General features: G+C 43.6%; 1 protein-coding gene across 5 annotated transcripts in view; it reads left to right on the top strand.

The window, feature by feature from the left end:
• Positions 1-15,016, top strand: part of TET1 (tet methylcytosine dioxygenase 1) — a 144,740-nt gene that overhangs the window by 13,122 nt on the left and 116,602 nt on the right. For 3 of the 5 annotated variants that reach the window (XM_059900048.1, XM_059900049.1, XM_059900044.1), the window contains exons 1-2: positions 3,068-3,298; positions 10,775-12,804. In XM_059900048.1, coding sequence (XP_059756031.1) covers positions 10,897-12,804 — 1,908 coding nt within the window. In that variant the 5' untranslated portion in view covers positions 3,068-3,298; positions 10,775-10,896. Of the gene's footprint in view, positions 1-3,067; positions 3,299-3,325; positions 3,460-10,774; positions 12,805-15,016 lie in introns of those variants that run through there. The other 2 variants (XM_059900047.1, XM_059900045.1) reach the window with 2 other exon arrangements.

The raw sequence follows: 15,016 nt of genomic DNA, 5'->3' as shown, positions 1-15,016 counted from the left end.
CTAGCAGAATTGACTGCATTGTATCTTTTTCAATGCTGAGCTATTTTTGCAGGTTTATCTTGCCCAGCCTCCCCTGCTCTTCCAGGACCTTGTAGATTGTAGTGTCCCAGATCACCAAGAGACTATTAACGTTTTCCTACCTACTATTATATTATTTATCTATCCCTGCTCTCTTTATAGAGAATCATAAGTTTGCCTTTCTTATTTGTTTGTACCATTTATACTACTAGGAATGTGTAAGAGTTCCTCATCAACACTTAGTATTGCCAATTTAAGAAATTTTTCCAATGGAATAAAAAAGTTTTTTTTTTGTCAGTGGAGATTATATTCCTTAGGAAAGAAACCGTGTGTGTGTGTGTGTTTGTGTGTGTGTGTGTGTGTGTGTGTTTGAGGGGAGTATATATTTTTCCCTAGGACACTGCCTAAGGTAATTAGTAAGCAGGGCAGCTAAGATGAAAGTACAGTTATGTATTTAGGAAGCTATATAAGCACAGTTCCAATACTCACCTTATGTGTATTTTCACATCTCTTTCCTAGAGAGGTGTTTGGAAATAAGACAGGAATTCTTGTTTTGTTATTAAGAAAGAATAGATAAGGATAGTGGGAAATTGCTTAAACATGTATTCTTTGATATTGAGGACTGGAAACAATTGCATTTTCTTTTTTTCTCCTTGGGTAGACACCTCATATTATTGTTTAGCTTCCCATGACTTGTTCAACCTTTTAGTTTCTGTTATAATTATCAGACCCCTTTTCTAACAGGTTCAGAGGGACATGACGTTGCTAGGTGCTATGTTTAAGTCTCAGATGCCAAGGTGGCTTTCAATGTCATCTACATGCTGATGACTTCCAAATTTGTTTTTCCAAGCTAAACTTCTTTTCCAAACTAAAAATTGTCTCGGACTTGGTCAGTGGGAGTTATCTTTTTTTTTTTTTTTTTTATGGGCACTTACAGTTTCCAATTTTTTTTACCATTGTGAAATACAGTGAAATTGTTGTGTTGCCACAGACACAAACCTACCTTCAGGGCCTTTGCACTTGCTCCTTCCTAAGCATAAAATCTTCCCCGGTTTCCTTCCTTAATCTCTTTCAGATCTATTCCATGAGCTGTTCGTTGTATTTAAAATTGCAGCCTTCCCGAGCACTCCCTGTCCCCTTCTCTGCTTTTCTTCCTCTCCCTCTGACCATCACCATCTGACACACTATATGTATTCTGCTTTCTAGCCTTTTTTATTCTCCTGGCCCCGTTCCGTGATTGAATGCAAGCACCACAAGAGCAGAGGTTTCATTTTGCTCACTGCTGTTTCCCCAAAGTATGGAACTGTGCCTGGCACATGGTATGGACTCAACTAATATTTATGGAATGAAGAGAATAAACATTGCCATGGTCATTTTTTTTTTTTAATTTATTTTATTTATTTCTGGCTGTGCCTGGTCTTAGTTGCGGCACATGGGATCCTCGTTGAGGCATGTGGGATCTTTCATTGTGGCGCACAGGCTTCTCTCCAGTTGTGGTGTGCAGGTTTTCTCTTCTCTAGTTGTGGCGCGCAGGCTCCAGGGCACGTGGGCTCTATAGTTTGCGGCATGCGGGCTCTATAGTTTGTGGCATACGGGCTCTCTAGTTGAGGCCCACGAGCTTAGTGGCGTGAGGGCTTACTTGCCCCAGGGCATGTGGGATCTTAGTTCCTTGCCCAGGGATCGCACCCGCGTCCCCTGCATTGTAAGGCGGATTCTTTACCACTGGACCACCAGGGAAGTCCCACCATGGACATTTTTCTACATCTTTGTGTGATTTTCCCATTTCAATACTTTTTTAAGTTAATCATTTCAATTAATTGACAAAAGCCAGGATATTGCTATTACATGATAGTCTTTCTCCTTTTGTTCTTTAAGAAAATCAAGTTTTGAGTCAAACTCTGACAAGATATTAGCAATTAGCCTTTTGGAAACATTGACTGAGAAGAGTCCCTTTTTTCAGATAAGATTTATTTTAAACACCACATTTCAAAAAAAAAAAAAAACCACATTTCTTTCTCCAATCAATGTATTTATCTGACTGTAGCACTGAAAACACTGTAGTGCAGCCATTAGTTTGTTCTGCTTGCAAACCCAGAATGTGTTCCTCCTGGGTAGGAAGCAAATTGCATTTAACTCTGTAGGCCTAGCTTCTAACTCAATAATAAGTTTGAATGAATCGATCAGTGAGAAAGGTTGAAAGTTTAGGAATCTTTCTCAAAAGAACAATCTGGTTATGCTTATTAATGCAGGTATAACAAAGAATAAAAATTATGTGCAGAATGGGGGTAGAATGGTGTGGAAGGCAATGATAGAAGGAGTCTTTCCCTTCCATTGAAGTTTGACCTGGGAGGAATGATTGTTCCATGAACAGCATTTTCCTTACCACTGTGACTCCATTGAAGATCTGGATTCCCAGATCTGTTTAATAACTGACTGCTGGAAGAAGCAACAGCCATCAAACACTTAGGGAGAAATTCAGATGCCCCAGTCAGTCTTAATTTTGGCATAATGCTACTGGTTATTGCTCCTAATGATAAAAACTTACTTCTTCCTGTGCCTTCATTTCTTCATCCATAAAGTGAATACCGCCAAAGTACGGGGGCAAATAACTAACAAAAATGTTATGACGACCTTTGCAGACATCAAGCTCTGAGTCAAGGGAACACAACCCTCCTCTGGCTTCTCTCTACGGTGTTGAGGGCAGTTTTCCATTGCTCGCGACGCAGATATGCCTCAATGGTGTCATCTCTGACCTGGCGTCCCATTAATGTACCTATAAACATTAAGTTGAGAGACCCTCAGCCCGAGAGTCCCTCGGAGAAAAGATAATGACAAGAAAACGTTGACAACGCTCTCCCTCTTCAATACTCTCCTTTGACCTCAAAAAAAAAAAAAAAAAAGTCAAGAGAGAGGAGGGCCAAGGGGAGGGGTAAGGGTCGAGAGAGGAGTCCAGCTCCAGTTTGGGGAAATCCAGCTCGCGTTTTGCCGCTCGCTCAGTAGTGCAGGGTCCAGGGAAGGCAGAGCCCCAGCTTCGCTCCCTGAGGTCTGTCCTGGGGAGACAGTGCTGCTCCGGGGGGCTGACCTGGCGGGGAGTGGCAGCGCAGTCCGCTCCCGCGCCGCTTTGTGCGCGCAGCCGCTGGGCCCTCAGCTCCCGGGTCTGCCCCCCGGGACGCCCCCCTGCCCCGCCCCAGTCATGCAACTCTACCTGCCTTTCCGCTGTGGACCTTTGGGAAGCAGTCGCCCACCCCGGGGGCTCGGGCCCTGACCCTGCCAGGAGCCGGTAGGTGTTCGCCCGGGGCCCGCCCGCGCCCCTCGCGCCCGCCGGGACCCCGGGCTCCGAAGTTGTGGGGACGAGCGCAAGTTGGAAAGTTCGCCCGAGGGCTGGTGCAGGCTTGGAGCCGGGTGGACGCGCGCAGCCCTCGGAGCCTGAGGGGGCCAGTGGTGAGTTGGGGTTGGGGCAGAGGGCAGGGGTCCGGGGAGCCACACGCGGAGGCCGGAAGGCGTTGCGAGGGACAGTGCACCGCTGAGGCTGGACGTGGGCCGGGGCTCGGCGTCCGCGGGGCCGCCGGGGCCGCGGGGGTGGGCCCGCTCCCCGCGGCGACCCCCCCACCCAGGGCTGCTTGGGGCGCTTTTGTTGCGGGTGGTAAACAATGTCCCCCGGCCGGAGGACGCGGCTGCGGCGCCGGGTGGGGAGAGCTGGAGCGCCTCGAGGTAGGACCCCGGGCTCCGCTGGAAACTGGATTGGGGGGGAGGGCAAGTGCGGCCTGGGGGGGGGGATGCCTGACTGGGCCGGCGATTGATGCGCCTCGGGCTGAGGAGAGGGAAGAGTCATAGGGCAAGTTGCGGGTAGGGAACCCTGGCTGTCCCACGCTCAAGCGTACCCCCGAACAAGTTTTCTCCTTCCCCTAGGCTGATATAGGGGGCCGGTTCCCTGAGAAAACATTTGGCACTTGCCTCCTTGAGCTTTCCCGGGAGGGGGCTTCAGGGGCGTAGCTTTTGGGGTGGAGGTAGTAGGAGAGTCTTGCCAGAGGCTGACCTGGAGTTACGCTAATCCGGGAAGAAGGGAGTGGAGTAATAGAACAGTGCTCTGTCAAAATGGCCTTCTAAAAACTCTTAGGAGCGCCACTCGGTCGCCGAACGCGCTGGCTTGCCGTCGCATCAGTCCCACTAGGGCGGAATCCCGGAGCGGGCCCCAGGGGTGAGAGGTCCGCAGAGCCGGGTGCCGGGGACCGGCCGGGCGGCACGTGAGGGGCCGGGGCTGGGCTAGGTCTCTCGCCGTCTCCCCCTCACCCCTCTCTTCTCTTCCTCCCCTCCCCTCCCTCCCTCCCTCCCTCTCACCCACACTCCCAAACGATTCAGCTACTAGGGGCTACAGAAAGTGGTCGGGAAGTTGCTGGCCTGCCCCAGTACACTTTCCGCGGTAATGGAGAACACAGATTGGGCTTTTCTGACCCAATAAAAATTAATGTATCAACAAGAGAACAGATATTGCTTGAACTAGGAGTCTTTTCCCCCGCCGGCAACTCGTCCTCCTCCCAAATTAACCAGGTCGCTCCAGTGCCTCTTTCTCTCCTCGCCCGTAACACTCTCGGGCACACAGTGAGCTGCATGATATATCATAGTAAGGATCAGTTTATAAAGACATGTTTGAAAAGTGTTTCAAGACCCTGAGCGAGGAAAAGATTAGGTGCACAGCCTAGTGTCGGCAGGGTGCGCTGAGCGCTGCACCCACATGAGTTGAAGGGCGGCGCTACAGGGTAGCAACCCCAGGTCCGCCCTGAACCGAAAAAGGACCATCCTTCTCCCCATCTCAACGTTAAAGAGTAAAATAAAAACGTTGGCTTCTTCCGTCCTCACTCAGGATGCCACAATGAGTATGGAAAAGGTGTTTGTGAACCAGTTAGGGCGAGAGCTTTTTAAGGCATATTAGGAATTTTGTCTACAATTAAACAAGGCGGGTGTGTAGATAAGGAGATGTTTGGGGATTGGTCAGCGTTGTTTCTAAGATCTAAAAGTCTCAGGTAACGTGACGTTGGGTGCGCTTCCTGATTTTATTGGTTTTATTGGTTTGTATTAGTTACACAGGTTAAAGCCCAAGTCCCTTGCCTCCCCAATTAAGAGATCTTAATTAGGTTGGTTGTCAATGTATGACAGTGTTTAAAACAATGTTATGATTTCAATTAAACTTCCGAATCAAGTACGAAAGTTATTAGTATACACTGTATCTCTGCAAAGATTGGTAGCTCAGATTAAGAACTCCTGGATCACCGCTTACCATTTTAATGAGGGTTAACTATGGCTCCCAGCTCTGGTCTTCCAGAATTGATCGGTTGGAGGTTTGGATCACCTCTGTCCCTGCCCTTTGTTTCTCTTCCTCCTCCAATCTTCTTTATCTTGTTCGTCCCTCCCCTCCCCCACCCTCTTCTTTGCCTCTGTATTTTTCCTTCTCTGTACACTTAAGTTTCTCTTTTTCCACTCCCTCCATCTTTCTACCTTTAGTCTTCAGCATTTTGATCCCAGTTGTCTTTTTATATTCTAGCTTTATTACTATATAGTCCTTCCCCTTCCTCTACTTTTTGGCTTTTTTTTTTTTTTTTCCATTTTAGACATTTTCTTCCTTCTGCTTTTTCCTCTTTTCCCAACGTGTTTTATGCTTTTCTTGTTTTTGGACTGATCATTCCATCTCCATTTAACTTGTTCCTTCCCTTTTCTGTGGCCCTTTTTGGCCTTTTTTTCTTCGCTCTCTGCAGGGCAGCAGGGGTGTTTTACATATGGAAGGAGCCTTTGACTAAATCTGCTGGCATTCTAGTGAGTTTCCCTCCACAGCCTTTCCATGTGCCGAAGGCTCTCACACTTCCTGTGGTACAAAACTATCTAGGAACAGCAAGCAGCCCGCCCACCTCCTCTTCCTTTAGAACTTAGTTGCTGGAGGAAACTAAGCCAGGTGGTGCCTTTTAAAAAGAAATGTTTTAAGTCTTGTATTTCTCAGTCAAGTGCAGTAGCCTTTAAATTCTAAGGAGCTGAATGGAGTGACTATTAAATCAGAGTTTCTTTTGCAACTAGCTCTATGTATGCAAATACCACTTTTTTGGCCACTGCTGGTGGTGGGAAGGATTGCAGTATAATTTTAAATTGACATGTGGGCTGGATGGTTACATCAGTTCAGCCACTTCCTGCCCAGGGGACTTTGGGAGATCCAGAAGGAGGAGGGGGGATGTAAGTGGGAGAGAATTTTTCTGACACGGTATTGTCGATATTGTCCTTTACAGACAACTGATACAGTTTAGGAAGTCAGCTTTTCAGTTTCTAGGCAAGGTGATCACATCAAATAATTGCTTTTTTCTTTTCTTTTTTTTCTTTTTTAAGACTCTTTAGGGAAAGGCTGACTACTTAGTAAGCTCAGATAATATTGAGGCAAAAGTCTGATCCTGTTTGTTGACCAATTTGGTTAGGTATGTTTAAATTATGTGTGAATAATTAGCAGATCCTTTCATAGGCCCTGGGGCCTGATCTTGCCACTTCTCCACTTTCTCTGTAATCTTATATTTTCTTCTTTGGGCTGGCATCTCTTTTCATGTTTCAAATTATGAGTTGGCCCTTATCTCCTGGACAGTAATATTTGGATCTCATACACTACTCCAGTCCCCTATATCACAGGACATCTTAGGAAAAAAAAAATTTTTTTTTTTTATTGTGGGTTAGGGGTCTTGGTGCCCTCTGGTGAAAAGACTAGTTAAGTAATGTTTTGCATCCCACAGTTGTTGGGAATTTTGTTTGTTTGTTTGTTTCACTTTGTTTTCTCTTCTAGGAAAACAAAAACTCACAGGATAGTGTCAATTGCATGTGGTTCCCCCTCCGGGGCCTGCTATATATGTTTGATAACAGGGACATTATTCTCTTATTTTCTCTCCAATCATGTTATCCTGTAGCAACCTCAGTAGCACTCAGACTCTTGAATATACTCTAGAGTAGAATAAAACTGATTTTGAGAAATATTGAAATGTCAGTTTTCATCAGAAATGAAAAACAGAAGTGGAATTAGTATTTAATTGTAAATGTATTTTTCTATGACTTAAACACTCTGTAGTAAATAAAAGCACAAAACAAGGAAATAAAGCATTTAATAATGTTTACAAATTAATAAGGAAAATAAATTTCATAAGATCTGTGCAGATAATTCCATGTTTAAATGTGGATCTATATAATAGAATGGACTCCTTCCCCCCTCCAGCCCCCACCCCCACCCCAGCCCTGGGGATAATTTAGTTTATTTACAAAAGGGGGTTACATTTCATCAGTGGAGCCAAGTAAAATTAAGATCTTGTGGGAGTCCTTATTTTGTTTCTGATTGTTTTTTTGGCTGGGTGGTACCCAGTGGTTTCTTCCCTGCATTTGGGTTTTTCAGGGGTCATTGGCCTCTTTCACGATCTCATAAAAAGGCTGTTACCATTCAAAGAGGCCACATCTTTCCAATCCATGTTGCTCATACCTTTTCCATTTCCTTGACAGGCTCTTTTTCAAGAGATAAGGTTTGAATAGTAAACATTATCTTAATTACAAGTCTGGATTTCTAAAGCACTTCCATTTAAAAATATAAAAGAATATATGAGACAGAGATCAATTTATAAACTACTTTCAAAAGCAGATCCCGTGACACCCTCTGGCATATTCAGATTACTTGCAACATATATGAATTTTAATTTTTATGACTAATTGCAATATTTAGATTATATGCTCTTAATAATTTTTTAGCAAGGTAATCCTGATATAAGCGATAAAGCATGTTTAGACAGATATTGTTGAATTTCTAGAGAATGGAATGGATTGTTTTTTGTTATCCGAAAAAACATCCTTATAAAGATTGCTGACTTTCTGGAGATTAGAATTGGAATGTCTTTTGTTTTCTAAAAATGCTGGTACAAAAAGCAGTGGTCTTTGGAGAAAATATCCTACAGCTTTTCACAGCCAAAGAGGTAGTGCAGCCAAACTTTTTTTTCTTTTTTTAAGAAAAGGGGGAAAGCCATAAGCTTAGATGCCAAGAACTCAAGCGGAGTATTCTCTGGCCTAGTATTTGTATTCAGCACAGGTTTATCAAAATGTTATTTTTCTTGTGGTTAATGTTATCACTAATGTCTATTTTAAAAGTCTTTCTTAAAGGCTCAATGCTTTGCCTCTAAATGTTGTTCTCTGAGATCTTTTATTATAGTGTGTGGCCTACAGCGTGTTAGATGGGAACAGAAACAAAAGAACTAGATCTTGTTTTGCAGGATATGACAGACTGAGGATTAAACTTGTTCTACAAAAATGATAACTACCATTAAGCTTATGGCTAGTAATGTTTCTGATCTGGAAATTGAACCAACGTCTACCTAATTCCAAACTCCTTCTTACCTCAGATATCACAAGGATGAAACCACTACCACTAGGTTTTCCTCAGAGGAGCCCATTGATATCTCAAAACAACCTCATTTCAGATGCAGAAAACTTGACCTCCTGTTAAGTAGTTTGCTGAAGGACACAGCTGGTGACCACAGATTCAAATTCAGGGTTTTCTGATGTGACACCATCTCTAGCCACTAAAGCAACTAGTGCATCCCAGGATTACCAGGATCAGATGAGTACAACAAAAACAAAACCAAAATTTGAGAATTGGTAGAGGGCTGTCACATTTTTACTTTGCCAAGTAATAACATTAAATAAATAAGCCTATCTCCACCTTTTCACAAAAAAAGGACTTTTATTACTTTATTTATTTATTTGGCTGAGCCTCGCAGCTTGCGGAATCTTAGTTCCCCAGCCAGGGATCGAACCTGTGCCCTTTGCAGTGGAAGTGCGGAATCCTAACCACTGGACTGCCAGGGAATTCTCCACGTTTTTTAGAAAGGACATTTTAATGAGAGAAAACAGGAAAGCATGATTAAATAATAATAAATTCAACCTTATGAAAAACTTTATACGGCCTCATTTTTTTTTTTTTAATAGAAGTGTAGTTGATTTATAGTGTTGTGTTAGTTTCAGGTGTACTCAGCCTATTTTTTTTTTTTTTCTCATTTCGCCACAGACTGGTGATCACTTGGTTGCAAACTAGTTTTTGGTAACCATTCTCCTACACCAGATTTTCTTACAAATCCAGCAACCTGTCAACTGTTAAAGAATCCTCATCCAGTTTGTTGTCACACTCTTGATTCCATGATCTTTAGGAAGTCTACTGATATATATATATATATTTAATTTTATTTATTTATTTATTTATTTATGGCTGTGTTGGGTCTTCATTTCTGTGCGAGGGCTTTCTCTAGTTGCGGCAAGTGGGGGCCACTCTTCATCGCGGTGCACAGGCCTCTCACTATCGTGGCCTCTCTTGTTGCGGAGCACAGGCTCCAGACGCGCAGGCTCAGTAGTTGTGGCGCACGGGCTTAGTTGCTCCGCGGCATGTGGGATCTTCCCAGACCAGGGCTTGAACCCGTGTGCCCTGCATTGGCAGGCAGATTCTCAACCACTGCGCCACCAGGGAAGTCCTACTGATATATTTTGTATGGTGAGCTTCACTCTTCCTCATAGCTTGGTCTTATTTGGGGTCACGGTAGGCAATCTGAGGAGACAAAAATGCAACTGATGATGACTCTTAGTCAGTCCCCTTTCATTTTCTCCTCTTTTCTTACTTTTCAAATAATAGTTGCTTATCTAGTATGCTTTACTGTTCTAATTATCTCATTTTCTCTTTATTTCCAATTTCTTTGCCTAGGCATTCATCATGAGACTTTTGGGACCCTTGGTAGAAGGGAGTTTAGAACCATCAGTCTTTGGATTAAGTCGGGTGAAAGAGGAAGGAGGGACATCATTTCTGGGTGTGGGCAGTGCCCGCCACAATGCATTCCTTATACAGAGGAGGTACTCAACAGATATTTGTTGGACCTGTGAGTCTTATTTGTAACCTAATCTGTAAATACTAACTCCCAAGAGTTTATGCTACTTTTGTGTGAATGTATAAAACTCAAAATCTGTGGATGGTTAATTGGAATATGGTATTAATGTTACTGGATCTCCAAAGAGTAGAGTTTCTTGGATAATACAAGCCTCTTCTTCCTCTGGCTTTACCAGCTTTACTGTCCAACAGATGATACCTCTGCCTGTATGGTGATGTGCTTAAGAAAGAGTTTAAGAGATAACTTTTTAAGTATCCAAATTTGTAAAGATTAGGATTTGAGCTTTAAACTACATGTAACTATGATAGTTGTGGTTTCTTTTTTTTTGGTTGCATTGGGTCTTCTCTGCTGCGCGTGGGCTTTCTCTAGTTTTGGCGAGCAGGGGCTACTCTTCGTTGCGGTGCACGGGCTTCTCATTGCGGTGGCTTCTCTTGTTGTGGAGCACGGGCTCAGTTGCTCTGCAGCATGTGGGATCTTCCCAGACCAGGGCTCGAACCCGTGTCCCCTGCATTGGCAGGCGGATTCTTAGCCACTGCGCCACCAGGGAAGTCCATAATTGCGGTTTCTAATGTAAAGAAACTCCCATGCTTAGCTTATTCAAAGAACTTCATCAACTTAATCAGTTGTCACAGGAATTAAAGGAGCTTTATTTGTGAATCCAGGATTTATAGGATACTTTAGTATGTTTTATGTCTATTATATTTTTCTTTTGCAGTCAATATTCTCAGTTCCTTAATTTTAATTAATAATTGCTAGTAAATATTCTATTTCAAATGAGGGATTGCATAGGAAGAAGACTCACTCCCAATGTTTTGTCATTGTTATTTCAGACCAAAACCTCCTGCGACTGAGCACAACCATGGTGCATCCGGATTCTCCTCAGAAGTGAGACTTTCCAAAGGACCAATGACTCTGTTCCTCATGCCCTTTCAGTTTTTCCTACTCCGTAGCTATGTCTCGATCTCGCCATGCAAGGCCTTCCAAATTAGTCAGGAGGGAAGATCTAAACAAAAAGAAAAACAGCCAACTGAAGAAGGGATCTAAGCCAGCCAACAAAAATGTGGTGACAGTCAAGACTGTGAGCCCTGGAAAATTAAAGCAATTAATTCAAGAAAGAGGTGTTAAGAAAAAAACAGAACCCAAACTGCCTATGCCAGTCAGAAGCCTTCTGACAAGAGCTGGAGCAGCACGAATGAATTTGGATAGGACTGAGGTTCTTTTTCAGAACCCAGAGTCCTTAACTTGCAATGGGTTTACAATGGCTCTCCGAAGCACCTCTCTTAGCAGACGACTCTCCCAACCCCCAGCGGTCATAGCCAAACCCAAGAAAGTTCCACCTCCTAAGAATCTAGGAAAGCAACATGAGTGTGATTATAAGGTACTTACTGACATGGGAGTAAAGCATGCAGAAAGTGATTCAGTCCCAGTGCAAGACCCCTCAATCCTTCCTGATATAGAGAATCTAATTGGCATACAAAATGCATCATTAATAAAAGGTGAGAGCCAAGAGACAACCCAGTCTTGGTCCCAAAGTGTGGAGGATTCCAAAATAAATCGCTCTACTCATAGTGGCCCTGCAGCAGAGGTTCTTTCTGGGTCATTGGAAGGGACACGTGGTGGTGAAGGACTATTCTCTAGAGAGACATTGAATGATATCAGTGATTCCCCTAGAATGTTTGCTCAGGACACTCTCTGTGTTCCTTTGCTCCAAAAAGCAGCCCTCAGGGTTACCTCTGAAGGAAACCCCAGCATTCAGTTAGAAGATTTGGGTTCACGAGTAGAATCTCTTAAGCTATCTGATTCTTACCTGGATCCCATCAAAAGTGAACATGATTGCTGCCCCACCTCCAGCTTTAATAAGGTTGTACCTGAATTGGACCTTAGAAACTGTTTGACTATTGGTGGGTCAATATATCCTACCTCATTAATAAAACTCCTCTTGGCAGGTTCAGAACAAGAAACCCTTGGTGCTAAACCAGATCATCAAGAGGTACTCAAATCTACCCCAGATGAACAGGAAGTTCTTGATACCACCCCTGTCCTAGGACAGGCCCTTAGTGCTGTCCCACATCAATGGGAAGTTCCTGGTGATAACCCAGTTCATGGAGAGCCTCTGGGTGAGACCCCAGACCCACCAGAGATTCCTGGTGCTATTCCAGTCCAAGGAGAGGTCTTTGGTGCTATATTAAATCAACAAGTCCTCGGTATGGGCGGTGGTACTGCCTCAGACCCCAATATCTTTCTTCCTGCTCCTCTTAACCCAATTGCTACCTGTAATGCTCTCCCAGAATGGCCTGAGCCCCAGAGCACTGTTTCATCTGGGCTTGAGGTCCAGGGCACTCTGCAGATTTTGCCTTCGGGCTTAGGTCACACTCCTCAACGATCATCAAACTCAGAGATAAGTTCGGTACCTCCCGCAATGGCTATAAACAATATAGAAAATAAGAAGAAGGTTCATATAAGCTTTCTGCCAGCTAACACTCAGGGGTTCACAATAGCCCCTGAGAGAGGACTCCACCATGCTTCACAGGGCATTGTCCACCTCTCCCAGGCCAGTCCCAGCAAATTGGAAGGAGGGAGCTCCCAGATCAGTGCCACCAGCATGGTTGACATCAACACCACAGTGGTGTCTAGGCCAGTGTCACTTGTCAGTACCTCCTCTTCTCCTTCCTACACAACTTTGCTACCTACTTTGGAAAAGAAGAAACGAAAGCGATGTGGGGTCTGTGAGCCCTGCCAGCAGAAGACCAATTGTGGTGAATGTACCTACTGCAAGAATAGAAAGAACAGCCATCAGATCTGTAAGAAGAGGAAATGTGAGGAACTGAAAAAGAAGCCATCCATCATTGTGCCTTTGGAGGTAAGTAAATACCCAAGGGGCTGGGGACACCTGTGAGACTTAGTAGTGTGATTTGTGTGGAGACAATTTGCTTCTGTATTACATCCTTTTGCTTTGGTAAAATGTTGCTTTAAGTTGCCTATAGGAATTTGTGGACCTACCTGAAGTATGTCTTGTTCACTGAGTGATACATGAGCTTATTTTTAGAATTTGTCTCAGAAAACTAGAACATAAAGATTTTCCATTATAAGTTTTGATGGAGAATAGGGAAATTGTATGAAATGTGGTTTTGGAAAGATTTCCACTGTGCCTCATTTTGGCTAGTTGTGTGTCTTTTTTTGGGAGTTACAGATTTAAAAATTAGGAGAACAAAGTCACTAACTGTCTTGCAGCCTGAGAAACCAGAGGAATTAAACTTCTTTTCTTTTGAAAGAATAAAACTGTCTCTATCTTTAATCTTGAAACTTTGCCTTGGAGGTATAGTAATGATAAAGCTTTCGTCTCAACTTTTGGCTTGTGATTTTCACCTGCTCACAGGATTGTTGAGATTCAATGGTAATCAGAAATTGAAAATGGTTTTTAAACTCCAAAGTGACATACAAACATTTGTACTTATTATTACAGTTATGAAACTAAGGTAGTAAAAATATTGGTTGACTTAGACTTCGTTTAAAGGATTTTATGGAGGTTGGTTAATACTCAAACTTGTTTTAATTAGAATACCTGTCAGCTATGGTGTTTTATGATTTTTAGATTACTCACTTGAAGTTATATTTATTTTGAGTCTACTATGAATATGGGTGTAGTAGAATAGATTAATTTAAAGTATTATGAACTTAATTTCAGTCAACCTTTTTTCTATTTCATTCTGGACTTAAATTATCTGTCCAAAAATGCTGACTTCCTATTTGACTGACACATTGCAAATAAGAGATCAGACATTTAGCCAATCATGTATTGATGACATTTAAGGTATTTCTAAAATATTTTGTTATTATAAATCTTACTGCAATGAACTATCTTCTTTACTCAAGTCACTTCACACATGCGGGAGTAGATCAAAATGTGGCCAGTAACTTAATAGTCTACATACTTAACATCTAAAACACTTAGTAGCAATATTTTTATAACAGAGTGATCTCCCTAGTAAGCTCCTGATTTGTAACATTGCCAAAAGACATTGTTGCCAAAGGTACTCTATCTCTAATAGGCATAAACAAGTTTGTTCTCTTCTTTTCTAAACTGGCTCCTCCTCTTGCATTACATTTTTTTTTTTTTTTTGTGGCTCACGGGCTCTAGAGCACAGGTTCAGTAGTTGTGGAACAGGGGCTTAGTTGCTCCGAGGCATGTGGGATCTTCCCGGACTGGGGATCAAACCCGTGTGCCCTGCATTGGCAGGCGGATTCTTTTTTTTAAAAAATTATTTATTTATTTATGGCTGTGTTGGGTCTTCGTTTCCTTGCGAGGGCTTTCTCTAGTTGCGGCAAGCGGGGGCCACTCTTCATCGCGGTGCGTGGGCCTCTCACTATCGCGGCCTCTCTTGCTGCGGAGCACAGGCTCCAGACGCGCAGGCTCAGTAGTTGTGGCTCACGGGCCTAGTTGCTCCGCGGCATGTGGGATCTTCCCAGACCAGGGCTCGAACCCGTGTCCCCTGCATTGGCAGGCGGATTCTCAACCACTGCGCCACCAGGGAAGCCCCCAAGATTTTTTTAAAAAATATTTATTTATTTATTTATTTATTTACTTATTTTTTATTTTTTGGCTGTGTTGGGTCTTGCAGCACGTGGGCTTCTCTCTAGTTGTAGCGTGCGGGTTTTCTCTCTCTAGCTGTGGTGTGTGGGCTCCAGAGGGCATGGGCTCTGTAGTTTGCAGCACGTGGGCTCTCTAGTTTAGGCACGCAGGCTCAGTAGTTGTGGCATGTGGGCTTAGTTGCCCCGCAGCATGTGGGATCCTAGTTCCCCGACCAGGGATCAAACCCGGGTCCCCTGCATTGGAAGGTGGATTCTTTATCACTGGACCACTGGGAAGGTGCCAATATTCAAGTTCTTGGCATGACTGATCTCCTCTGTCTTGTTTGCTGTCACTTCTCACATTATACTTGAAGTTTCAGCTGTATCCAGCTACTTAGATTTCCCCAAGCTCACCGTGCATGATCCTGCCTCAGTGTCCTTGCTCATGGTACATATTCTTCCTTTCCCTATCTGACAAGACTCCATCCATTCACTCACCCTTC

Source organism: Balaenoptera ricei, chromosome 16 (assembly GCF_028023285.1).
Source record: "Balaenoptera ricei isolate mBalRic1 chromosome 16, mBalRic1.hap2, whole genome shotgun sequence".
Classification (NCBI taxonomy): Eukaryota; Metazoa; Chordata; class Mammalia; order Artiodactyla; family Balaenopteridae; genus Balaenoptera; species Balaenoptera ricei.
This window is presented reverse-complemented; position numbering and strand designations above follow the sequence as displayed.